Source organism: Archocentrus centrarchus, chromosome 1 (genome assembly GCF_007364275.1).
Source record: "Archocentrus centrarchus isolate MPI-CPG fArcCen1 chromosome 1, fArcCen1, whole genome shotgun sequence".
Classification (NCBI taxonomy): domain Eukaryota; kingdom Metazoa; phylum Chordata; class Actinopteri; order Cichliformes; family Cichlidae; genus Archocentrus; species Archocentrus centrarchus.
The window spans coordinates 5714615-5741562 of record NC_044346.1 but is presented as its reverse complement, the minus strand read 5'-3'; the positions used below and the strand labels follow the sequence as shown (position 1 = coordinate 5741562).

Here is a 26948-nt window from a genome sequence, read left to right as displayed (position 1 = left end):
TACATAAGGAGCGTGTGTGCTCACGTGTGCAGGTGCTTCGTGTTTAAAGTCTCACCAGAGGGCCAAATGCTAGAATCTTGAGCACTGATTCCAAGAAAAAGAAGGTGGTAAACACAATGTTGAGGTTCTTCAGGACGTTATTGTAGACCAATGATGCGCCTTCGAACTGTAGACACACAACAGACAGAACAGGAATGAGCACAGTCTCAGGGAAAGACACAAAGATGGAGGACACTCTGCTCAGAGTGCAACTTATACCTTCATCATGAGGACGATGGTGTTGAGTGCGATTAGAGCCATGATGCTGTACTCGAAGGGCGGAGACACCACAAACTGCCACATACGATACTGGAAGCTCAGTTTGTTCTTTGGCATGTGGCGAGTCAGAGGCCTGGCATTGATGGCAAAATCTATACAGGCTCGCTGGACGAGGAGAAGAGAACAGACGTGTGTTACGGTTAATTTACTTTTGGCACAAGACATCTGAAAAAGGCACAGAGCTTTTTTAATATCTCTCCACACCTCGTTTTTTCTAAGCTGTAGTCCTCCATCATCTTATCCCCCTGTTCCTGGAAGGTGATGATGATGAGAGCCACAAAGATGTTTACAAAGAAGAAGGGGAAGACAACGAAGTACACCACGTAAAAGATGGACATTTCCATCCTGAAACCTGGGCTCGGGCCCTGATTCTCATAGGTGGAGTCCACTGAGTGCTTCAACACCCTAAAAAAAGAAGAGACAGAGGAAAAAGCTAAATAAACATGTAATGAAACATAAAAATTTTACTATCTCTTCACAAGTATTTGCATGCGTGCGCTTGTGCGAGCTTGTAATCCACTCACTGTGGCCAACCCTCTCCAGTTGAGACGGTGAAGAGGGTGAGCAAGGCCCAAGCCACGTTGTCGTAGTGGAAATCGTACTTCTTCCACTCCCGCTTTTCAGCTTTAACTTCATCCTTCTCATATACCAAGTACTCGCCCCTGGGAAAAAGGGCACAAAAAAGAAAAATGTCAGCCAATGAAAGACACATGGAAATGGAAGTGCAGAAAAGCACCAGAGCTGTTGCAGATTTAAAGGTACATTTCTGTTTTGTTTCTATTTGACATGATAAGAAGTTAATTTTTTGGATGGTCCAGTGTTTGTTCATGGCCATTTCTTATTGAAAAGCAGTATTTATTACAATGTCTGGGAAACTCCTCTAGATGGCGGTATCTCCTTAAAACAAATTCAGTCTACAGACTGATTAGACATTGAGACAATAACCTTTATTTCTTATTAAGCAAAGATCAAATCTGCAGAGAACATTTGAGTTCATGTGGCGTTGTAGTGTACTGGCACAACACATTCGCCTAACGAGATCCCCAATTTGACACTGGAAGGAGACACAAATCCCGGGGAGCGTTTGGGCCAGGTAGGACATTTGGTGTAAGAATCAAATATGCAGATTCATGCGCTGTGGTGACCTCTCTCACTGTCTTCTCATACGTTTGTTTGCCACTGTGTTTTCCTGAACCAACCTGCAGTCACGCTCAAACTCTTTGGATTCGTCTGTGCAATGGAAGAAGCGACCTTTGAAGAGCTGAACGGCCACCACAGCAAAGATGAACATAAACAGCATGTAGACAATCAAGATGTTCAGCACGTTCTTCAGAGAGTTGACCACACAGTCAAAGACAGCCTGCAGGGCAGAGACATGGACATTTAGCTGTGTGATTACCCAGTGCACTCAACGTCACTGTATTACAAAATAACCAGTGTAATTATGTAATTCAATGATCTCTGAAAAAGATTTTTACAGCAGTGATAGTGAGTTTCAGGAGAACACCCTGAATTGCTGAGCCAACACTGAGACAAAGATTCTTGTTTGGGATGAAGATTTTAAAAAGTATGGTTAATAAAAACAGGAAGTCTGTAAATCATCACAGCGTTTTTGCACTTTTTGTTTTAAAATAACCTCGAGGTTAGTTTACAACCTGTAAGATCATCCAATAGTTGCTGTTTTTCACTCTGACACATTTTCAGCAATTTTGCCATGCCAGGCGATTCCCGTGATTGTTTGCTGAGTGTAATGTCATCTGGGGAAATAAAACTGATGGCAAATAGTTGGAAACAGCCCTACCTTTAACTTGGGGAGACGTTTGATGGTCTTAAGAGGACGCAGCACTCTTAGCACACGAAGGGATTTGATTGTGCTGATGTCTTTGCTCTTGTTGTTCCCCCTAGATTTTAGCCAAGGAATAAAAAAACAATGTCAGAGAACAAATCAGAGAGCCAAGTGGAGAACTGATGGGATGAACCAAAGAGCTCTTACCAAACCCTTTGCAGTTAATCAATGATCATATTTTATAAAAAGGGATGAGGGGTGAGGGGTATTTCCGTAAAGTTTAATTGATCTTAAACATAATTTCTGTGTTGAAAAGTGAAAAGAAAACACGATACAGCACTTGCAGAAGCCTCGTATAAAAACACACACGCACAACACTCGTGTGGACAATCAAATCTCTTACAGTCTCTTCTTCTGCGGGAAAAAAAAGAAACTCTGAAGTGCACGTCAAACATGAAACCGGTGGGGAGAAAACGCGAGCGGTTGTCTGACCATTTGGTTTCATGGACATCAAGAAGCATCATGATTTTTTTATTATAATCTTCACTGTCATACAACAGACATTCACCCATTCCATACTGACAGGCATCTCCCGGCAGAGTGCCCAGCCAAACCTCTTTCTTTCTTTCTTTTTCAGTGATACGCTGTTAGATTCTTCAGAAGAAATGGATGTTTTAGATTTGACGACATGAAACGTGAACTTTAAGTATTACATGGCTAGGATTATTTTGATATAATCCTGAATGCGTGTTAAAGTTACATGGACTGACTCCGATCCGTGTCACATAGCTTCCCTTTGTTAAAATCAGCTGTCGTGTTTAGGATTTCTCTTGGATTGCTCGAAAGAGACGAAGGCGGGAAACAGAGGCTATGTGAGACACTTTGGACATGTGACATTGCAAGTGGAACACAGTGTCACATGTCCATAACACAAGCAAACACCAAGAGTGTCAAATGAGCCATGAGAGCGACCAGAGGAAATTATCATGGGCCAAAAGTCAAATGTCTCAAGTCGTGTGTTTGAAAATGCTTGTTTTCTTTCTGAAATCCACAGCTAAACATTCACTCAGGATTTGTACACCCATGTACCAATATGAGGGAAGAAAAATTGAGGTGTCAAGGAACTAAATAGCCCAGTTGTTTTTAACACTAAGTAGATGGGCCACTTCTTTTGGGAACGGGGGGCAGGAGGCACTGGAGGCTTGCCAAGCCAACACAGACGAGAGGTCATTCATCAAGAGGAACTCTTTAACTATGAACTCAGTTCCTGTGACAGAAAACACAAGACAATTCAATTCTTTGCTGATTGATTGAGTCTGCACCTTGGCAGTTCTACGTGTCTGCGCATTAGGGTTTGTGTGGGGGTGTGTGCGTGCGAGAGTGGGACTAAATCGATAATCAATAGGCGTTCCCTCTTTGAAGCCGAATAGGTCTGAGGTCTCACTATCCAGACAGCTTTAGAGTATTAGAGCAAAGCCAAGTAAGGCCATGGGTGTTAAGAATTAACAACATCCCTGCAAATACGCACATGCACAAGATCTCACACACACGCACACGCACACACAAACATAATAACAGGCAACAGTTCGCTGAGTCTCATCACTGACATGTGAATAGACTGTTTCGGTATTCTGCCAACTAAAATGATGTATGACAGAAATGGAGGCTCCACCTATGATCTGTAGGACTAAAAGGTTTCTTCCTGATCCAAATTATTCTCATGTTACACCAAAATATAAGAAAATATTTAATTGATTTTTTTTTTCCACTTTGTATAGGGAAGCACCCATTATAGTGATAGAAAGCTGCGTGAGTTAGCCAAAGGGCTCATGTACCGTAATAAAGGCCCGTGTTTTATCTTCATGTAGCAACACACCCACACCAGTGGAGTCTTGTGCGTTTTTGATGCAGCACTATTTTTGGTCGCAATACAAAAAAAAAAATGACCAGACTCCAGACAACCAGTTTTCCTCACCAATAGATGAGAAAGAGGTGTGCATGGCATTTTTTTTAACCCATATAATGCACTTGCTCAGAAGCTTGGCAGTGCTGATAATAAGATTAGAAGAATAAGTATAGATGGTGTTTAAGTTTTTTGTGGGACGTCTTTTAGATAGTGATACCGATATTTGGTGAATTAAAAATCCAATATATCAGCCTATATTTTTTTCCTTTTAGGCACAAAAAGTGTTAACAGATATTCCTAACATTTGTTATGTGTATGTCTGTGTAGCTTCTCAGTCATCCAGGTCATAGTAGTTTCTGGAGCTTGAAAAAAGGTGACTGGACTTTTTTTAAATTTCTGTTTCTGTTTTGGTTGAGAACGGAAGAACACTTTTGGATGAGAGGTGAAACATCTTCAAGAAACAAAAAGAAGTCCAGTCACCTTTTTTCAAGCTACAGAGACTTTGTTATGTGTAGTTATTTGAGTCCTTACTAAGCCAATGCAAAAATGCAATTAAAAAATAAAATTGCTTTATTGTCACAATAAGCCTGTATTACTCATTTATGCTCTTCCCGACCCTGCTTGGATCAGGTGGCTTTTGTGTTTGTGGCATTCCAAACATGTTTGTTGCCAACGGGGAAGTTGCAGAGTGCCCCCTAGTGGACAGACAATGCAACAAGCAGTATAAAACATTGACACAGCTTTCAGGTAGGAAAAATGAACCCAGTGCAGAAGTGCCTAAAGACCTGCATTCTATTTGAAGGCCACCAGGTTGCAAAAAGACTTCCAGTCCTACAGAAGTCTATGGGGAAAACAGCTTTCTGATTGATATATTGGCACAGCTGATATATCGATTGGGTTGGGCTGGCTCCACAAGAGAGCCTATTGCTATAAACTCCAATATTAAAACGTTTAACTGTAGTGCAGAAATGTTTATGTTTACACCCTTTAACAAAAAAGTAGTTCTGGTCTCTATAGCTAATTTTTCCCTGCATGATAAATGTAAAGTGGGTGATTTAAAATCTGCAGCATTAGGGGCGAGTGAGTGCTGACTCAGACAGCTGCAGGGATCAGCTTTCCTCAAACTGGTCACCTCAGGTAATTCAGTGAACTGCAGCTCTCTATTGTGGACCATTTAAAAAATTATTAAAAATAATGTGATTTCTTATGTGGTTCATTATACTAACAGACCGCCCCTCCAGGTTTGTTGGGTGAATTTCTTGCAGGGATCTGTGTTTGTGGAATATAGCCAAAAAGTCTATAGGTGTACCTTGTAATTAAAACTTCATAGCACTATTTGATAGCATGACACGCTATGCTTTTGTCTAAATGTGATCGCTTCTAGCTCTAAGAAACAACATGCTGGAGACCACCATGTCAAGGCTTCAAAATGCAAATCCGCAAACCTATGGGTGGCATCATGGCGGCCATGTTTAAGGTAAAACAGCACCTGCTGCTGCAATTGAACTGAACACAACAATTTCTAGGAAATTATAGAATATAGGCTGATTACAGTGCAGGACACACACGCGCGCGCGCACACACACACACACACACACACACACACACACACACACACACACACACACACACATTAAAAGGTTTTGCCTCCTTTTAAGCCTATAGAGACAGATTACAAAAAGACAATGTGGGTGCTATTGCTTAGAACAAAAATGTTTTATCATAATTTTGAATTATAGATTAATTAAACAAAGGTCTTAGACTTTTTTTTCCCCACTTAACAAGTGGGCTGCAAATCAAAGCCTTTAAATCAAATCTACTGAGGTGTTTAGATGGTTTCCTGTGGTTTGTGGGCACAGCGGTGGAGACGAGAACGAGTGGCAGTGATACGGCGAGAATGAGCATGGATGACGAGAACAAAGAAAGAAAGAGAGAGAAGCCAATTTGATCCGGTGGTGGAGAAAAGGGGACAGCAGGATAGAGGAGAACAGAGGAAGAACTTTACCGGCTGACGCTCCTGTTGAGTTTCCCCGAAGATGGAGACAGCAAGAGTCAGGGACAGCGACAGAAAGAAAGAGAGAGACAGAAGAGGAGGAAGAAAGGAAGGGGGGGGGGGGAGGAAAAACACATCGAAAGACACACGCACGCACGCATGCACGCACGCACACATACACACACAGATACGGAGACGCCAACAAAGACAGACACAAGAGAGAGGGGGTTTGGTAGAAACAGGAAAAAATACATTCACATGAGAGACGGACAAAGAAGGACAGTAAGATGGGCATACCTGCACACCTGATTAGAAATACACACCCTCCACCCATCATCACACACGCACACACACACACACACGCACGCACGCACACGTATTACTCCTTGTCCACTCTCGTCTCCATAATGACTGATTGGGATGCCTAAATACACCTGTCAGCTAGACTACCACTAGAACGTTTGGTGTAACTTACAAAACTAATCAGAAATACACTGGAAACAATACTTAATGACTAAAGGAATGATTAATCATACTTATGATTCATAATGGAATGCAGGCATACAGAAGCCCATTTTCAGTAACCACTCTGTTTTTCCAGCGACACATTGCATTACATAATGCAAGTTCCATCCATCCATTTTCTTAACCACTTATCCAACTCTAATGTAAATTTATTGCATTAAAATTCTTATTGATCTCAGTTGTTATTGAGCTGAAAACCACTGTACTGATTAAAGAAGCAGTACATTTGGTTTGCTGAGTGTTGAGCATAAGGCACTCTTGGTTTAATTATAGTGTGAAATTTCTTGTGGAACTTGTCATTTTGTCAAGTATTTTATTATAATAAATAAAGGCTTAATAAGGGCCAAGCAGAAAAAAAAGTTTAGATTCAACATTGTGCACTACTCCTTTGAAAAACCAGTTGGTGGTGTTGTGTGAAGGAAGTACTACACGCTGTTGAACACTTATTATATTATTATAAATGATTTATGGTGAATCATTGTATTAATTTCTACAGTATTGTGCAAAATTGTTGACCTGCCTCTTATTTCTTTATATTTTGCCTCCAAGGAGCCAGCCTTTCTTGTGATTTTTAAAGTAGTCTTAAACAACAGTTTTCTCGGCTTTCTGAAGATCTCACAAACCTTTAATTTTTTTTACCCATTTTCAGTCCAGTCCTTGTACCTGACCATTTTCATTTATTTGTTTGTTAAGCCACTTAACACTGATCTATAAATCAGTATTATTTCTTCATACAACAAACAACTCAGCAAAGAACCAGTTTTAAATTGTATTTTTTGGCATTTTCTTCCTAGCAGCCTGTCACAAAACCACACCATTTGTTAACATTTCTTTAGCTGAAGCTACTAAAAATGCCAAAGATCACACAGTTTGACAGACATAAAATAGGATTATTTATATGATATGTATAATAGTATTTTTGCACCCACAAGGTGTTTCCTAAAGAGCTATTATCAGAAAAAAAGAAGTGAAAGTCATGTACTTAAGAAATAGGAAAAAATCCAGCAAGGACCTGAGAGGTGCATCTGCCCCTTCATTTGAGCCATTTACTGTTCACAGAAGCCTCATCAGAAATGGTCTCAGTCAGCCACCCGGCTGAGCCATTATTCAGGAAAGGAAACAGGAAGCATGCCAAATTACACAAGACCTGGAATGAAAATCATTGGCAACTGGTCTTATGGAGCAATGAATCTAAATTCAGACATCTGCATTCTTGAAGCAGTGTGGGATCATCTTCATAGAGAATGGAAAAAAAGGCAGCCAACATCCAAAGGTAAGCTCGGGAATGTCCTTCAAGAAGCCCAGAGAACTGTTCCTGAATACTATTAAAAGAAATTACAAGAAAGCTGCCTGGGAGAGTTCAGGCTGTGTTTGAGAATAAAGTTGGTCACACCAAATATTGATTTTCAGTCTTGTTAGAATTGTGTTGTTTTTGCCTTATGTACTGAATTTCCATGTAATACATTTTCTCATTTTCCTAGCAAAATATAAAGAAATGAGGGGTGGATGGAGACTTCTGCAAAATACTGTACATCATTTATTGACACAGTGATGCATTTCTTGATATATTATATATGGTTATAGCTAATATAATTATATCTAATATTAGTAATACCAAACATTTGAACATCCTTCTAATACCAAGTTGTACTTCAGGGGACTTAAAGGGATTTAGCTTTTAGTTAGTAAGTTAGTTTAGTTGTTAATTGAGTGTGCCAATGCAATAGAATTAGGGAACGCTATTTATTAAGGCTATTATCTTCTTCTTCCACCTAAAATTTTGATGCATAACTTGTCTCTAAGCTTTGGAAAAAAAACCCTAAACGTTATGTCAGGATGTGTAGCTTGATCGAAAATAGTGTACGATGACTGGTAGCAATTTGCAAAATGGGCTTTTACAAATTTAGCAAAAAACGTACAGATTTTTCCTCAATCATTTCAATGGGAGAGCGTCCCAAAAAGCGCACAAACCCAGGCCACTTTGGGGCCCTACTTCTCGAGTGTACTTTATTGTAGAAACATTCAAAGTTTATATGGGTCACAAAGCTTTGCACTTTTATTGCCTAAATCTGTGTTTTCATACCTTTTACAATTTTTTCATAAGAGCACTTTGAGTTTAAATAAATTGTTCAATTTTTTTTTTCCTGAAAATTTCCCATGATGAGGAATGACTGTGAATTTTGAGCCTGGAAAATATTCTGAAAAAAATTACTTTTCTTCATGTCCAAAACTTAAAGCTTATATCCCAAAACGAAGGCATTTTTGTTCTCTTTTATTTTGTGTTTCATTTTTTCATCGTCTGATTTCACCTATTAAGTGCAATTATAACTGCTCACAAATTTCAGCTGAAAGTCAGTTGCAGAGTGTCTTTATCCTGTCCATATAACAAAAACCACAGACATGAAAATGAGCATTTTCTACTTGTAAGTTGCTGCTGCTTGTCGTGAAAGAATTTTTCCAATTGAGCCTGTAGTTTTCACTTGGTGAGCTTTTGTTCGAGACCTAATTCCTAGTCTGCCTCCCTTTTTGTGTGTCTCTCGATGACTCAGGCAGTAGGGTTTTTTTTTTTCACACCTCACTGTGCTCTCAGTGGGTTTAGTCACCATAGCAACCGATTCCCACAGGTGTGTGGTGATGCCACCCTTTCTTTCTCGGTCTAAAATGCATTGTGAGTGATCTTGTAAGTGTGTATGAGGGTCAGAGTGTCCGCTATTTATCAGGACCATTCAAACTGCAGCTTTAAAGTAATTCAGTACACCCGCTTTTCACCATATGAGTAACACCTTCATAGCCTTACAAAACATACTTTGTTAAAATAAATGTCATTCAAAGTTTTGATGACTGATAACTGTTATGGAAAGTTTGCCTGCCTTTCAAAATAAAAGCACCTAAAAATGTTTAATCTGCTCCTCAGGTTCTGTAAATTATACAGAATTTCTGGAATTTTAAAATAAAAGCTCATAACCCAGTACTGTGTAAATATTATTCCTGTGACTGTTTTGGCATGCCAAAATAAAATTCCTTCGATGTTAAAAGACTATCCTGTTTTGAGCCATCTCTTGACCTTGCCTTATTCAAGCTACTTACATTATGTACTTCTTGCAACCTCCAGAAGCTGCTTCTGGAGGAGCTGTGTTAGCTCCTATTGGCTGCTGACAACTCAAACAGCAACAGGTGCATTGGCACACTCAAAATGTCTAGTAATGACAATAATATTATGATTTTATAAATGTTTTTTTGCTTGACAAACAGCATGAATCCAATCAAAACTGTGGTTATGGAATTTTTAAAAATAATAATCTAACTGTTGAGAATATATTCTATAATGTAATATTATAAGCTAATATATAAAAAATATATAAAATATACTTTTGTTGAGCATCATTGTGCCTCCTTACATTGCAGTATATTACCTTTTACTCCATTAGAACTGTGCATGTGACGAATAAACACTATCTTATCTTATCTTATCTTACTCTCAGGTACCTTATTGAGATCTGCAGTTATAATAAGAGCACTTCTGTGAATCTGGCCCCTTGCTGAGACTCTAGATGTGCAAATCTTCCCTCCCTCCTGGCTGTCTTTCGCTGTGGCCTGCTGTGCTACCATCTCTATGAAGAATTACCTTCACGGTTGGAAGAGGAAGCTCAATTGCTGCATCCATTTACACCAGTTCTTATCTTATCACACCATAATGATCAATTAGACCAGGCCTACAGCACAAATTGCCCTCATTAGATCTGCAATCATCTAGTGGGATTTTATCAAAGCTTGCTTTGCATGCACATCTGCACAAGAGAAGAGAAAGGCGTTAAATCTTTCCAAGTGGCCGGTTCCAGGTTTTCTTGACATGTTAGAGTGCATAGGCATATACTCAGGACATCCATCATGAACACTCAAGAAACCAGGATTTGTGTGTATTGTCCCATACACACACACCGTCAACAGAAGAGGAAAGACCTTCTTACAGTGACTGCATGCAGATTTCACTAATGACACTGTATCATTTGGCATTTATTTGGAGAATGAAGGGTGCCAGAAGCGTGGTTGTTGTGTTCAAAACCCATTTAAATACGAAGCCATTGTACTGCCACCATGCTTAAAAAACACCCCTCTGTACAATGGTTCTGTGATGTACCTGCCTTAAAAGAATGTCATGCGTCAAAGTGAAATTACACAAGTGTGAGTGAAGCCTTCGCCTCTTAAGTAAAAATGTTTGGTAGCTCAGCCCTGGAGCAGATGGTAGGATTAGGGAGGCAAAGGAGGAGACTAGAGAGAGGGCAAAAGGGTGGAGAGAGGAGGCGAAGGCGAGTGGGGCAATGGTGCGAGAGCATCCTAAAGGGAAATGGGAAGGGTTATTTAGGAAGTAAGTAAGGGGAGGAGGGAGCCGTAAAAAGAAGGTGAGAGGAGAAGGGAAGAAGACCAGCGTGGGGGGTGGGGTCTTCTTTTTCAGTGCGAGTCATGCTGTGGAGGGTGCAGCAGTGGACTGATTTTTAATAATTGCATAATTTGTCTTTCTTACTAAAGTGCTACTTTATATTGGTGGAAAATTTTCCCTTTTTACTGCAAATTTGTGTGTCTGAGATTATTATTATTATCGGTCCTACATCATCATTTATCCAAAAACCAGGATTGATGGATTGGTGATTTACATTTAAAAAGCAATTAATTACCTTATTCACTGATTAGGTATTTAAAAAAAATACATACTATTTTTATCACTATCAAAATCTATAATAATAATAATAATAATTAACCAAGAACACCTTCTGTTTTAAACAATATCTGAAATATAGCAGAGGTGCAGTGCTTCCACACACGCATGACAAGTTCAGTTTATCATCACTTAAAATTTATTCTCCATCTTCTCCATGCTGGAGTGTGTTCCCTGCACATGCAGCTTCCCCAGCCTGTTTTCTCCATAATTATTTGGCATCTTTTTGAGAGAAAACAGCGGCGATGCTTGTCCTGTCCAGCATAACCGCTCTTACCTTTCTTACTTTTATTACTGACGTCAGGCGATCTGGCCATTAGTTATGTTAAACCGTGAGCGATTCTGCTGCAAAAAAATAGTAGTAGTAGTTAGTGGATGTAACTCCAGTTAAATGAGCATGTGCATAGGCCCCTTATGGGCGTCATCAGTGGTTGTGCGAACCAGAGGGGTGGCCAGACTTTTATCTGTGGTGTCCTTGGCCACCCTTGTCCCCCTTTTTGCTGTGCCTCTGCATGATCTACTTTCTGAGTAAAGTTTAGTTCAACTCTGAGTGATGCTGTCTGTTGTACATCACAAGATGTTCATGTAGCCACTATGTAAGACATGCATTGAGCATACACAGAGCTGAGGAGAATGCATAAACAAGGTCTTCTCTGTTCTCAACTAACTCCACCATTTATGTATTTATTTTTTTTTACCAAATACAAGCACACAATTTATCCCCTTCAGGTGAGGCTATCACACTAAATAATAATAAATCATTCCATCCACCACACCCTGCCCCAGCATGCCTTGCTTATTACCCTCCCGTGCGCTTTCCTGGGTCGTGCAGAAAAAGGAGAGTTAAATACCTGTGCCTCCAGGTTCATTAACATGGCCAGAATGGTGGAGGAGTATGTGTGTACATTTGAGTGTGTGGTGGTAAAAGAAAAGGAGGGAGGCTGAGGAGATGAGTCCTTCCTGGGACAAGTGTTCTTCCAAGTGGTGGATGGAGAGCCTGGGCAATTAAAGGGTTAAAGGTGTCTGGGGCGCCCTCACCCCCACAGAATGACCAATTGGGACCTCCAGCCAGGTTGATGGGGGAGAATGACAATGTGGAGGATGTTGGATATAATGGGTTTTGAAGAGTGGAAGCTTGAATGGTGTGTTTGGTGGAATCTGAATAATCGGTTGTGGATTGTGGGGGTTGTACTCAGCTAAAGGTGGAGACCGTGGTTCGTGGGTTTAACGGCAAGTTAGAGAGCAATGGGCAACACCTGTTCTTAACATACAGCTGGATGTAAACCACAAGAGAAGCAAATTTGCACTATTTTAGTTTTTTTCATTTTTAATTTGTAAAACACAAAGAAATACACAGGTTCAATTTTTACCTTCTTTCCTTGTAGAATGTCTCTATTAATGTACAGCATATTCTAGTATTCCAACTTAATTCCTAAAAAAGGCATTTTTTTTAAGTCATGTTCCTCTGTAGTTGAGCCTTAGATATCTCAAAAACTGATCTCCCAGATTTTCCTGCAGGAGTTCTGCTTGAAATATCTGAATTATTGCTTTCATGGGCTGTGGTTCAGTATGAAGAAATCAACTGAGAGCATAGGGAGCAATACAATATTCCAATATTGCTATGTTACTTTCCTTGCTATATGTTAGGAACAAGAAAGGTGTTGGGGGATGAGACTGGGAAAACAGGTAGGTGTGCAAAATGTGAGTACAAAGAGGAAGGAGGTGCTGTTATGAGAGAGGGAGTTGGAAGGTATCTGCTAGGGCGAGAGGGTATCAGCAGGGACTGAGGCTGAAGAGGACCTGGGGGAATGTTGTAAGCAAGGCTTTTCTGGGGTGGGGTGGGGTGTCAAAGTCACGGTTTTGGATGCAAGAAAAGAGAAAGAAGGAAGGAAGGGATGACTCACGGCCTGGTTAGAAGGAAATCAGAGTGGCATGGATTGGCAAACAGGGAAAAAAGGGATCAGGAGCAAGGAAGATTTGGAGGAGAAAAAGTTGATAAGGAGCAGGTGGCACAGTATAGTTTATTAGATCAGACAGTTAAGTGGAAACAAGGATAAGATAAGAAATAATTTATGTACTCCATGTTGGGGAAATTGTTTGTTACAACAGTTGAAATAATGTTGATGATGACATTAATGGTAATGTCAACACAAAGATAACAGAGCTGTTAGGGATAGTTGTTTAGGCGAGGGTGTGAGGTCAGTGGAACTACACTCTAAATGATGAGATGAAGGTGGCAATGAAACATCGAGAAAGACCTGCTGACACGATGACATGTGATCGTGACCGGAAATAGAGATGAAAATGGAAATGAGACGACTGAGAGAAAGAAAGACAGACTGAAGGAGAAACAGGAACAGAGTGAAGGAGATATTTGAAGGCAGTAATTCAAAAGCAACAAGAGGAGATGATGAGTTTTGAAGAAGAGCAGGCCGAGACAACAGCTGAGAAAGCTGAGCGTCGCGTAGTGTATCAGACGCAGAGTGACACGGGTCTTTCTGTCGATGGGAAAATGTGTGTGTGTGGGTGTGGGAGGATTGTGAAAATGATGGAGAGGAGGATGGGGAGGGGAACTTACGTGAAGGCGAAGGCCACCAGAGCACCACTAACCACTATAAAGTCCAGAATGTTCCACAAGTCGCGGAAGTAGGAGCCCTCGTGGAGAAACAAGCCCAGCACCACCATCTGGAAGACAAGGAGTGCGCTCAGTATACATACAGCTATACACAAGGATGGACACACACACACACACACACACACACAGATTTTACACTCTAAAGCACACTGGCATTAGCAGATACGGAAACAAACACACATAAAGAAGATACCTCATACAACTGCACAAAAAAAGGCACATAACATATAGTCAGGAGTCTTTCACACACACACACACACACACACACACACACACACACACACACACACACACACACACACACACACACACACACACACACACACACACACACAGTCGCACTGTGATACTTTGTTACCTTGATCAACATTTCAAATGTGAAGACGCCTGTGAAAACGTAGTCAAAATAACGCAGCACCTGCAGAGGGACACAACACCATGATATAATTATCATGATGCAGAGGAATCAGAGTGAGAAAAGATGTGACAAACGGAAGAGAGATTAGCAATGAAAAAAAAAAAAAATCAAACACCAACAAGACAATAAATCTGGTTATAATCTCAATCCTATTTTTAGTTTCCATTTTCAAACTGCCATAATTGAGTTTATTCACATTTTTTTTCTGTTCCTTCTTCATTTTTTTCCCTGTATAAACCCATCCCTCCACATCAACTAAATCTTCATTTAATATAATAATACAGAAAAATAGTTATTAAATTATCTCCATAAAGAGATATTTTCATATGATAAAATATCTCTTGATGATAAATCATATGTGGGATCTATGATTGATAGATATTATGAACACTTTCACTATAACCAAATCCTTTCCAGGCATAGCACAAACCATTGCCACCACTATTAACCTCTTCACTGGCTTGATTTTTTAATAGTCTATTCTAATAGAAGGATATTCCCAAATCAATTTTGCTAAAAGGTATCAAAATCTCCTGACTTTGTTCAGATGATGATCATCTTTGTATTTGTTGTAGGCATTCCATTTTCAAAAAGAAGAAAGATGCACACACAATCACTGGCAGACAGAAAAACACAAAGTAATGTCTCACATTGTTTTGCGGTGAGTTTGGGTCGACAGGGTCCTCTGCAGCCAGAGCGATGCTGCTCATAGCGATGACAGTAAGGATGCTGAACTCAAAATACTTCAGAGTCAGGATGTAGTGACAGCACTTCCGAAACCTGGTGCAAACACACAGACGTGTGTGCATGTAGACACCAAAAAACAGAACACACTAAAATTGAAAAACTTTCTTTTGATCTTTACTCACGGGTTGGTGGTGGACAATATGAAACAAGAGCTATAAGGAGGCATGGGTTTGGGGCCGTCTTCATCTCCGCCCTCATCTTCCTCCTCTTTCTTCTCCTCGCCCTTCTTCTGGTCGGTGTTGGCGTTCTTGTTCACTAAGCAAATCAAGGAAAGAAAACAGAGAGGACTCAGAATCAACACAAAGAGATCAGCTTCATCACATAAAGACTGGATTTGCACCTCTGTTAGCCAGGGGTATGTTCAAGAGGCATGCAACCAATTTTAATTTAGGTGATATTATAGTGCTATCAGAGTATTATGACATACCACAGTACTTACTGTAAAAATCCCGACAGCATGATTTTCACTACAGTCAGAAAATGGATGGATGGATGCTTTTCTACTACCCTGATAAGGAAAGGCTACACTGAGGTGGTGTATTGCAGTGAACTGCACAAGAAGGACCACCAGAGGGCAGTCTTTGTTGGTGGGACAGGCAGCAGCCTGGAAGCGACAGTAACTGTGAGCGCTTGGCGTTAACGTAAAACGAAAACTGTATCTACCCAGTTTTTGGTATTGATGATAAAAGTAGAATCCAGTCACTGTATTGCCACTAATGAGTGTATACGTAGTGCAGTTGTATACACTAATGAGTGTATACAACTGCACTACGTATATGTTTTTCTTCTTCTGCGTGTTGCTGATGAAAGGACAGAGACAGAGCAAATGGGGAATTTAGATGCCAAATCCAGCATGAAGAGAAAGTACTGCAGGCTATACCAAGAGAGCACTGAAACCTTGTTCACCTAAATGTTCTAAGCTGGACAAATGAAAGTAAAAATAGCTTTAAAAACAGTATTGTGCCATTATATTTGCTTTTCCAGCCATCCATCCATCCATCCATCCATCCATCCATCCATCCATCCATTTTCTCCTTCTTCTTTTTCCTCTAACTTTACAGTCAGTAGTACAAGGCAGAAGTATAGTTTGTACTGTATTAATTAGATTAAGCATTAAGGGGTTTCGCCAGTGTTTTTAAGTGACAACTAAAATTCTTACGTTGTTTACTGTTTAATGTTTTCTTAAAAATCATATTATTATACAGAATGTATCTGAATGGATTAGGAAGCCTATCTGTTATGTCGTCTGCACAAACTAGAAAATGCCTATTAACCTCATTATAGACCCCAAAAATCAATCTCTACTTGGAGGCTCCATAATCACATTTAGGAGCCCCCCAAGATGCTCACCTTGTAAGATGGCATTGGTCGAGGGGTAAGGGTAGACAGGAGGCATTTCTATGGCTGTGTAGTCAGGCTTGGCCATGCTAGTCAGAATCAGGCTGTCCATGCTGTGAAGCAGGGTGTGGGTATCAGCATCACGGCAGTTGAGCAGGTTATTGACATGGTCAGGGTGATCTGGTGGTAGGGTGTAAGGGTGCTCGTGGGCACTGGCCAACTTGCTGTTGTTGCGGAAGTTGTCGAGGTCCTCATTATACTGCTGTATAGGTCGGGTGGTGGAGAGGCTGGGGCCAGTGCTGTGGTGTTCCCTGATGAAGTTAAAAGAGGTGGGCAGATGTCACAAGGCATGTAATGACAAGAAATTGTAAGGTTATTACAATGCAGAACTCTGCCAAGGCCAATACTCTATGATGCACTTCTATCTGATCCATATCTTTATAAACCATAATTTGGACTGGTAGCTTTTGTGTAAGTGCTGATCATACACATCCACCTTGGTGGAGGACTATTAATTAGTGCAGACAGCTAATTTAATAATGACTTCTGCAATAAAATATACATTAGTAAATTAATTTACATTTTTTAAAAAATTTTATTATTTCTTTTATTTACTTTTAAATTAATAAGTTTGTTTATTATTTGATACTTTAATAGACAATAATATTATTAAAAAAGCATTAAACCCTCAATATAAACCTCATTAAAATATTTTTGAATTCAGAATAAAGAAGTAGAATTTCAAAATCTTTTTAAAAATGGACTAAAAAAAAATAAGTAAATGGATTCAAAAATCAAATTAGGAATACAGATTTTTTTCCCCTGACATTTAAAATGGCGATTACACTTCTTTTCAGTTCCATTTCCTCACTACATCGACTTTTTCTATCTGCTATGAGATTCACTACAGGATTAACTGTGGCTTCGCTATTCCATTTAGCCTTTCTGACTTTTTTTTTGGTCCTTGCAGAAAACCCAATGCCAATGAACCACGTGGTGCAATGTAAGGAGGTCTCTGATTGGGTAGAGAGAGAGACAAAGGGTGGATTTTTGATGCTGTTTGCACTGCTTGTGAAAATATTACGAGCCAGCAGTACTAGTTGGCTACCATTTTTAGTAAGTTAATGTGCTCTTCACAAACATCAAAGCAGCTCAAACTGTCAGACATTTACAGTGTTAGAGCAATGGCTGCAACCTACAGCCTGTAAAATAATGATTAAAATCATGTTCTCATCTGTCCAGATGTTACCACACAACTGTCTGACACTTACAGTAAGAGTTCCAATAACTGAGACAGGGTGCTTACAATGATAGCACTCTGCCAAGACAAAGACTAGAGATGACACTATTAATTTAAGTTTGTTTTAATTACACAAGTGTGCACGTTCATTCTGAACTGAAAAGAGACGAGCATCAAGGACCACGTGCAGTTTCATTTTTTTTTTTACATGACAGTTTTCTTTATTAATGCACTTTGTAAATTAACATACAGCAGCTGGATGTTGTATGAATTAATCAAATCCTGGCCTCTTCAACACAGTACGCTGAATCTAAGTAATGAATGTTCAGTATATTCCTGTGAATAGCATTTAATCATTCATGGCACCTACAGTACCTACACCTAGTGAAATCTTTGGTAAAGAGCCTGATAATCAAGTATTATTGATAAAATATACATAACGATAAGCGAAACCTGAAATTGTTGTGTTGTATGCTGAAAGATGATGTAGAAATCATTTTCATGAGGTCATGACGTGAAGTTATTAAATAATTGCTGAAAATGTGTTTGATTTTTTTGAGTAGGTTTGTTTGTGGATGACAACTTGGACTCCTCTGGGAAATTAGGACACACCAGCATCTGTTCGACAGCATGTTCGTGGAGGATGTTACATCTTTCACACATGATGACCTCTCAGCACTTTGAGTCAGCTTTTTGGCACCACGCACCCCCACAGGAAAAGCAGCAACCTGGACTTCATGCAGGAGAGGCTGCCTTACTCTACCTCCTAATCTTTTTCTCCTTTAACCCACAATTAAAATCATTCCAAAAGAGTGTAAAATTATTAAAAAGGAAGTCTGTAACTTGTACATATTTGTAATTTCACTTGTTTCAGGAGTTATATTTCAGAACAGTAAATCTACCTAAACAGATAAATGTCTTCTTTCATTTTGCATTATGTTGTTTAAAAATCTATAATATGAACAGAACTGCAAGTTAGTGAGAAGAGATCATATATAAACACTGCTCAAAAAAATTTAAAGAACACTTTTTAATCAGAGTTCAGCATCAAGTCAGTTAAACTTCTGGGATATTGATCTGGTCAGTAAGTAGCAGAGGGGGTTGTCAATCAGTATCAGCTGCTTTGGTGTTAATCAAATTAACAACAGGTGCATTAGGGGGCAACAATGAGACAACCTCTTTACTGACTGTTTTTTTCACTAGTTTTGCATTTGGCTAGGGTCAGTGTCACTACTGGTAGCATGAGGCGATACCTGGACCCTACAGAGGGTGCACAGGTAGTCCAACTCCTTCAGGATGGCACATCAATACGTGCCATTGCCAGAAGGTTTCCTGTGTCTCCCAGCACAGTCTTAAGATCATGGAGGAGATTCCAGGAGACAGGCAGTTATTCTAGGAGAGCTGGACAGGGGCGTAGAAGGTCCATAACATTAGCAGGACCAGTATCTGCTCCTTTGTGCAAGGAGGAACAGGATGCGCACTGTCAGAGCAACAAAATGACCTCCAGCAGCCACTGGTGTGAATGTCTCTGAAGAAACAGACTTCATCAGTGTCCTGAAGGCCCAACGCCCTCTAGTGGGCCATGTGCTCACTGCCCAGCACCGAGGAGGCTGACTGGCATTTGCCATAAAATACTATACCAAAATTGGCAGGTCCACCACTGATGCCCTGTGCTTATCAAAAATGAGAGCAGGTTCACCCTGTGCACATGTGACAGATGATCCTATATCTCTACAGTCTGGGACTGAACTCTATCCTCCGAGATGACAACACTCGCCCCCACAAAGCGGGTTTATCAGAAACTACCTCCATCATTTGGGAGTGGAGAGGATGGAATGACCTGCCTGCAGTCCTGACCTCAACCTCAGTGAACGCTTCTGGGATCAGCTTGCGTGTGCTGTTCGTGCCAGAGTGACCAACACAACCACACTGGCTGATTTGCGATAAATGCTGGTGGAAGAATGGGATGCCATCCCACAGCAGGGTGACCAAGCTGGTGACCATTTAAAGGGGTATAAGATTTATTGCCAAGAAGCATTGTTACAATAAAGAAAAACGTTTATAAACTGGAGATTCTTGCAATATATGTAAAATTGACCACTTTCATGAGTATTAGTTACATAAATGATTACAAGTCATCCTCCTGAGACTTGAACTCTTATATGGTGGGATTAATTGGACCTGATTAGTATAAACACTAAGCATCACCTTTGAACAAAAAGTACTTTTTATACTCACTGTGCGCATTTAGGACAATGGTTTATTTTAGAGTATGAGATAATAAAGTAACCACTGTTTAACAAAGTGCAAAACACTTTATTGAACAGAATGAAGGATAAGGTGCAGAAAAGCCAAAATGTAATGAGGACACATGACATCAGGAAGTTAAACATCCTCATTTCCCTTTCATTTTTTAACTTTTGAAAGTTAAAAACCTTTTAAAAGAGTTTGAAATTCTGATTTTTTAAACAAACAATTAAAAAAAAATTTTTTTTTAAAGAATTTAATGAGTTTTTTCCCTCTTTCATCCATTAATGTATTAATAGCCCATTTAGAAATACTTATTTATAATTTCTATTTATTGCTCATTAAGTTATTAAATAATGAATTACTTTATTAAAGTCTAAACAAATAAAATAAAAATAAAAAGTAATTTGTTAATGAATTTACTAATGCATATTTTATTGCACAAGCCATTATTCAGCATGTCACTGTGCCTTTGCTGTTTGATCTTCATGCAGCCTTGAAAGGTCACAGTTCAAAATTAGCCTGATGTCTCTTGAGCCAAGACTTTAGAGGAGTTTAGGAAGCCAAAATCACCTGATCTGACTCATAAATACAAAGCTAACCTCAAAGTAAGACTTGCTTGCACATTTGAGTGCTACTAATTTGTATTGCCCTGCCACCGTTGCTCACTTATCTAAAACAGTTACTGGCCAGGGTGTCATATGGTTTTGTGTTTTCTTCGGTCTCACTCCCTCATGTTCAAAGTGCAAATTTGTGCTGCTCTTGGTAGAATGTGGGTCATGAATAAAATGAACTAGCTGTGTCTGTTTTTTTTTTTAATAAATATATAACTTATAAATTTGTTTTAGATCTGACCCAGTCTGTGGCTGAGAGAGCCGCACCTGATATGTGGATTATGCATGATCCAATTCTGCTGCTGACTCTGGTACAGCACTACATGTCTGATGTAGACAGCGACAAATTTGCAACAGATTTGAGATTTATGTTAATTGTGGTATTATTATGAACAGATTGCATATAATTAGCAGACTGACTACATCTTATTGCCGTTTTATCGCCATCTGGACTACGAGCGGTCTCAGACCTGAAAGTGAGCATTTCAAAGGCAAGGAGTAGCAAGCACATTTTCCCAATAAGTTTGGTTGTGCAGCAGTCTCCATCCATTGTTGTCCCTAGTGTGACTGCAGCCTCAGTCAACCTATACTGAGTATTAATGGCTGTTGGGATTTCATTTTAGACTTCACTTACCTTCTGCAATGCCCTTTGCCCTTTTCATGGTTGCCATGTCGATGTCGTCTTGTTTTCCGCCCTTCTCCTTCCACGCCTTTTTCCCCCTCGCCCTCTGTCCCCCTGGATCGGTGTCTTCTGCCCTCCTCCCCTTCCCCGGCTGCCCTGCGGTGCTGCCTGGACCTCCTGTGCTCATTATTTCCTTCCCCTGCCTCACTCTGGCGGGGGGAGACGCTGCGAGCCTCCCGGCCTTCTCTGTTCCGGTGCCGATGGCCCCGATGGCTCCGGTGGCTATGCCTCTCCTCCCCTGGATGGCCCTCCACGTTACCCAGAGATGTGCAGCTGAAGCCGTGCTCCATGCGGGTCTCTGTTAGCTGGCTTGTCTCTCTGTTATCTGGCCCAAAGGCCTTTTGATGACGATGGCGGTCGTAGTGATAGTAGTGGCCGGCACGACGGCAGTGGTCAATGTCTTGGCGCCGGTACTCCTGATCCAGAGGCAGCTCACCAGGCTGTGTCTTGTTGGTGTTGTTATTACGGTTGTCCTGTGGGTTCACCACCAATGGCCTGTCCAAGTGGGTTTTCATGTCACCACGTCCTTTCCGTGGGTAGGATGCCTGAGTCAGGGCAATGGGGTAGCAGAAGTGATAACTGAGTTGTATGCAAACATCAGATACATTTTAAAGGGTCTCCTACTCAGTCTTGGTGGTAGCTAGCCACACATGATCATTTTTTCTGAGCAGGCCTCAGTGCACCAATTACAGTTACAATCAATATCCAAATTATCCTGGATAATCCACATTTGGAGAAATAAAGTTTCTCCAAATGTAGTAATCAAGAATACAGAATACAGACACTACAAATCATAATCAGCACTACAAAGATCAAAACCACAGCAATGACACTGCCATCCATGCATGATTGAAACTTTATAAGATGCTGTTTTAAAGAAGCAAATGCTCATCAAGCCAAGCAAAATACAGCGGTGGTATGTTCAGGTTTTTTTTCGTTGCTGTAGCGAGTGCTTCTAAGCTGGCAAATCCCATGTAGTCCAGACTGTTTTAACCTTCTTTGGTTGTAATTTACATTTTACATGTCAGTTAACCCAGAAAAAAAACCCAGGATTTAAAGTACTTGCTTAAGTCCCCGCCCCATTCCCTCCCCTGGGCCACAGATATACACAGTTCAGCAAACAGCCCACCATTTTTGGCTCCACATGAAGAACTTAAATGCCAAAACAGCTCCAGCTGTGAACATACAGTTTGCTGAGCCATATCCAGCCGACTCCTGATTTTTTTTTTTTTTTTTTTGTGGAAGGGCGTTGTACTTTGTCCCGCTCCACTTTTGAGTCCGCTGCTTTCTTTGGGTACAGCTCTGGATTTCTCTGCATGCCCCACTTTAATAATGCATTGCTTCCAAGCACGCAGCTTCAAGCCGTTCCATATAGCAATGGATAGCACAAATATAAAACTCCTTCACAGGCTTAAAGGGATATTACACCCTGAAATCAAAACGTGTGGATCACAGTATAACTGAGAATACACAGTGGTTAAAAAGCAGGTCAGGTCCCTGCATTACTCTGGTGTTTCTACTGCATGTCCCTGTGCATTACGTACAGATGGGCTTAAATGTGGAATGTGGCTGAATGTGGTCAGATGTTGTCTCTGCACGTGTTGCTACACTCACTGCTCATATCACAGCACACCAGCGGTGCTTGGTACGGCACGACGTTTCTACATCGCTGGACCCGTTTGAACAAACTGAGGACCAGTTGGAAAAATGAATTTCAGCTGAAGATAAATACCTTTGTGAAAACCTTTATTTTCAGCTTTAAAAAAAAAAAAATTAAACAGCACAGGGCAGCATTGTAACATGACAGTCAGTGTTTTATATATGACATTTAAATAGGGAGCAGCAGAGAAACACCAAACAATGACCACCATAAATGACTGGAAATTCAATTTTACTGTCAGCTGTTAATGGAGATCAAGTTTATTGATCTGAAATAGATGGAGGATCATATTTTATTCTAAACTTTATATTCTCTGACCTTGTAAGGTCTAAGTCATCATCATCATCATGGAGCAAGGGTTGAGACTATAACCAGTGATGACTTAGACCTAAGAGGGCTCTAACTCTTGGAGAATGATGGATATGAATCTTCTGATCCCTTTTTATCATTAAAATGTTCAATGATCCAATGTTTTTGACCTTACAATAGGTCAATTTAAATGCCACTAGATATAAATTATATCTGAATACATGTTATAATTTCATATATCATTTTAAAGTTAAAGCAGTGTCAAATGTCAACCAAGAGTCATTCATGCAAAAAGAACTATGATAAAAGGTGATAATATCCCTTTAAGATGGTTACAGATCACTCTACACACATCACAACAAATATAAACCATATATATCAGGAGCAGACTGGATATATATGTGTATATGTGTGTTTTTCTTAGGGGGGGAACACCTCACCTCCTCTCCCTCCCCTCCCACCTTCCAGTCATCCTGCTCCAGCTCATTGTAGAGTGCCTCGCGACTCGTCATCAGGTTCTGTCGGCGAATCTCGCTTGTTCTCTGCTCCCACACCGACTTATTGCCCTTGGTGTGGTTCTTTTGCTGCTCCTTACTGTAGGGGTAAATGTGGGGAGGGGATGGTTGGCAGGAGAAAAGGGGATTTTGTTGGGGAAGAGACACAGATGCAAGCGATTGCAGGCGAGACGAGAGGAAAAGGTTGAGATCAAGTGAAAATGTTGAGGAATGAAGAAGAAAGGAAATTGGTGTCATCACATTGTTATCAGAGGTGTTACGGGGGGGAAATGGTAGGTAATGAATAAGTGTGAGAGAGAGAAAAAGGAAAGAAATGATTAGACACTTGAGGACAAAGCTGCAAGACTGCCACAGAAATTTAGCTGCATCAGTAGTAGTAACTAGAAACGGTTCAGCCTTAAAGGGGAAGTTCACCAAATCTGCTTATCAGGTCAGAGCTTCCCAGTTTTGCTGATACTGGTTTGAAATTCTGACCCACTTTACTCAAACCATGTTGTGAGCAGTTTCATGTAGATGTAGAATCACTTTCACCTGCACCAAACTCCACCCGCAACAGCACGAGACAGACGTGCACCGCCGCCACACAGATTCACGATCCCAATCTTCCGATCAGAGGATCAGCAAGCTACAACAACTAAAAAGTCCAGTGACTTCTAAAGGAGCAGTGAGTTTATTTGAGCATCATTCTCGTGTGTCCTATTCTCAGCTTTTTTCTGCTGCCAAGAGCAGATTCCACAGACTGTCCGCCTCTCGCTCTTCTTCACTTCACAAAGCCCTGAATCTGTTCCTTTCACTCTCAGAACAATCGCTTAATCGTGTTTTAGAGAATAGGGAGAGTGTGATGGTGACTGTGTGTGCTGTGTGCAAATGAATGCCTGCCAATCATAAATGTTACGAAAGACAGTCCTGAGAGAAGAAAAACGGTGCATGTGGGATTGTGCGTCTTTGTCACTGTGTGCATCCACATGATGGATTTTGTGTCCGTGTACAGCATGTGTAGGTGGAGTGTCTGCATTGGTGTTTTGAATGCACTCGTGTCCTGGTGTTTCATCTGTGTAAATGTGTCAACTCACGCAGCAATAGACAGGTTGGCAGCAGACAGAGGGCTGACCTCCGCCACCTCCTTAGCTTTCTGTAGTGCTGTCTTCTGATTGGCTGCCTCCTCTTGGTCTTCTTCATCCTGTTAAAGAAGAAGAGTAATCTGGTCTTAGTTTAAATACTGATAGAGGCAGAGCACAATTAACTCCCACCAACACTGGAGGAGAAAACAATTCTTCCCTCTTCAGTGACTTTATACTGCGTGAAGGTGTCTGCTTGTCAATCTGTCTCCTAGCAAAAAAAACCTGAAACACTTGTAAGCTGCACTGTGGTGGGATGCACTAGAAACAGAACAAAGAACCCAGAACTAAGTTTACTACGACTGGCAACAAGACATGAGGCTTCCATTAGGTAGAATGGGAACACTGGGATTGATACTTGCTATGCCTACAGGTGCAGCAAGCATTTTGGCATCTAAAAGTCCTAAAACAGGGGTCTTCAACTCCAGGCCTCAGGAGCCGGTGTCCTGCAGGTTTTAGATGTGTCTCTGCTTCAACACACCTGAGTCAAATATAGAAGTCATTAGCAGGACTCTGGAGAACTTGACTGCATACTGAGGAGGGAATTCAGCCATTTGATTCAGGTGTGTTGGATCAGGGACACATCTAAAACCTGCAGGACACCAGCTCTCGAAGCCTGGAGTTGAAGACCCCTGTTCTAAAGCATTCTCACAATGCAAAACTTGTGTGACAGTGAAAGCTGTAAAGAACATCATTATGCTTGCCACTGCCTTAGCTAACTACCTGTTAGCTGCCTAACACACAGCATAGCATATAGCACCGTACCTTGGTAAGTTCCTGGGCATTGGCCAGATTGTCAACAGCAATGGCCAAGAAGACGTTAAGCAGAGTGTCTGTGGTGGCAGAAGTTAGGGAGGAATTCTGAGAGGAAGCTGACGTTTCTCATGAAAACCAAGTGGAGACAAAAGAGACATGAAGTGTTGCAGATAAAGGAAAGTCGAAGGAAAGTGGAACTGAAACTAAAAGTCATCTATGATGATCAAAATCTCATGACAAAATTTTATATGCCTGCATATTTGTGCTTGGCATATATACATACTGTACATGTATAATGCACATTTGAGCACATGCATAGGTGAGCATGAAGGCAGGATACAGTTGCCAAAGAGTGTGAGGACGATAAAGAAGATTGAGAAAATCATCCCTTTGTCTTTCACTCCACCCTGGGACTCAATGCCATAGTACATCACCTCATTCCAGTCTTCTCCGGTCAGGATCTGCCAAGAGAGAGAGTTTCATTTCTGTTGGTCTCATGTACACTGGCATCATAAAAGAGTTTATTCACCTAACAGTTTGACTACTTATCTGTGAACGAATACAAGAATCAATATTATTTTTAGACAATAAGACTTTGAGACTGAAAACAAAATCTTATCACATCACCGGTTACACACAGGGATGCAATGACCCAACTTTTTCCAGCTCTGATACCCTGGCTTTTTGATCCAAATCCAGTGTTAAAATAATAAACTGTATTCCTATGATGGAAGCATGTTTAAAGCAACATCATTCTCAACATAAACATTGCTTTCCTGATTTTAATAAAACATTAAAAAAAAAGTACAGAGAACATAAATGTATGAATTTTCTTTTAGTATTTAGTGGCAAATTAACAAATGACAACAGTACAAAAAAATTAAAGAAAATATTAAAAATGTTTATTTACACTAGTCTCATTTCAGCTCAGTGCTAAGCTAGCTCTCCTGCTTAACCTGCTGTTGATGTGCTTTGTCATAAAGACACAAATAAACTGAACGGATCAGCAACAGAATGGGACGCTGTTCGACCAATCCAAATATCGGATCGTTTATCCCTAATCAGGAATTAAGCTGTTTTACTTTAAGTGCTCCCAGGACTTTAGATGCCTCTAAACACACAGATACATAAGCACACATACAGCTGGTGTGTTTGAGTGACAGAGCTCTGACTAAATCACTCAAACAGAATAAAGCAAAAACTGCTTCTAACAAAAGATAGCTTTCTAAATCACTGCAAGGCAACACAGAAACTCCGGACCTGCAGTCAGAACCGAACAAGCCTGATGACAGCACAACAATAGGCTTTGTTAAATTTCACTATTGTAAAGCATTGAAATATGTCTGGAAAACACAGTTGCTCTCATATTAATATTTGTTTCTTTTTGAAAGCATCCATAAAAACATGTAGAGAGCTTTCTTCCCCAC

The 26948-nt window shown here is 40.4% G+C and overlaps 1 protein-coding gene across 1 annotated transcript in view; it reads right to left on the bottom strand.

Annotated features, from left to right (window-relative positions):
- LOC115788167 (voltage-dependent P/Q-type calcium channel subunit alpha-1A-like) overlaps window positions 1-26948 on the bottom strand; it is a 75008-nt gene that overhangs the window by 15394 nt on the left and 32666 nt on the right. Inside the window, exons 15-30 of the mRNA XM_030741483.1 lie at window positions 25862-25982; window positions 25531-25598; window positions 24721-24827; window positions 23573-23726; window positions 21116-21708; window positions 16393-16691; window positions 15165-15297; window positions 14946-15075; window positions 14236-14295; window positions 13821-13927; window positions 2120-2219; window positions 1518-1678; window positions 843-980; window positions 521-723; window positions 259-419; window positions 56-166 (exon numbers count right to left, since the gene is read on the bottom strand). Coding sequence (XP_030597343.1) covers window positions 56-166; window positions 259-419; window positions 521-723; window positions 843-980; window positions 1518-1678; window positions 2120-2219; window positions 13821-13927; window positions 14236-14295; window positions 14946-15075; window positions 15165-15297; window positions 16393-16691; window positions 21116-21708; window positions 23573-23726; window positions 24721-24827; window positions 25531-25598; window positions 25862-25982 — 2646 coding nt within the window. The remainder of the gene's footprint in view (window positions 1-55; window positions 167-258; window positions 420-520; window positions 724-842; window positions 981-1517; window positions 1679-2119; window positions 2220-13820; window positions 13928-14235; window positions 14296-14945; window positions 15076-15164; window positions 15298-16392; window positions 16692-21115; window positions 21709-23572; window positions 23727-24720; window positions 24828-25530; window positions 25599-25861; window positions 25983-26948) is intronic.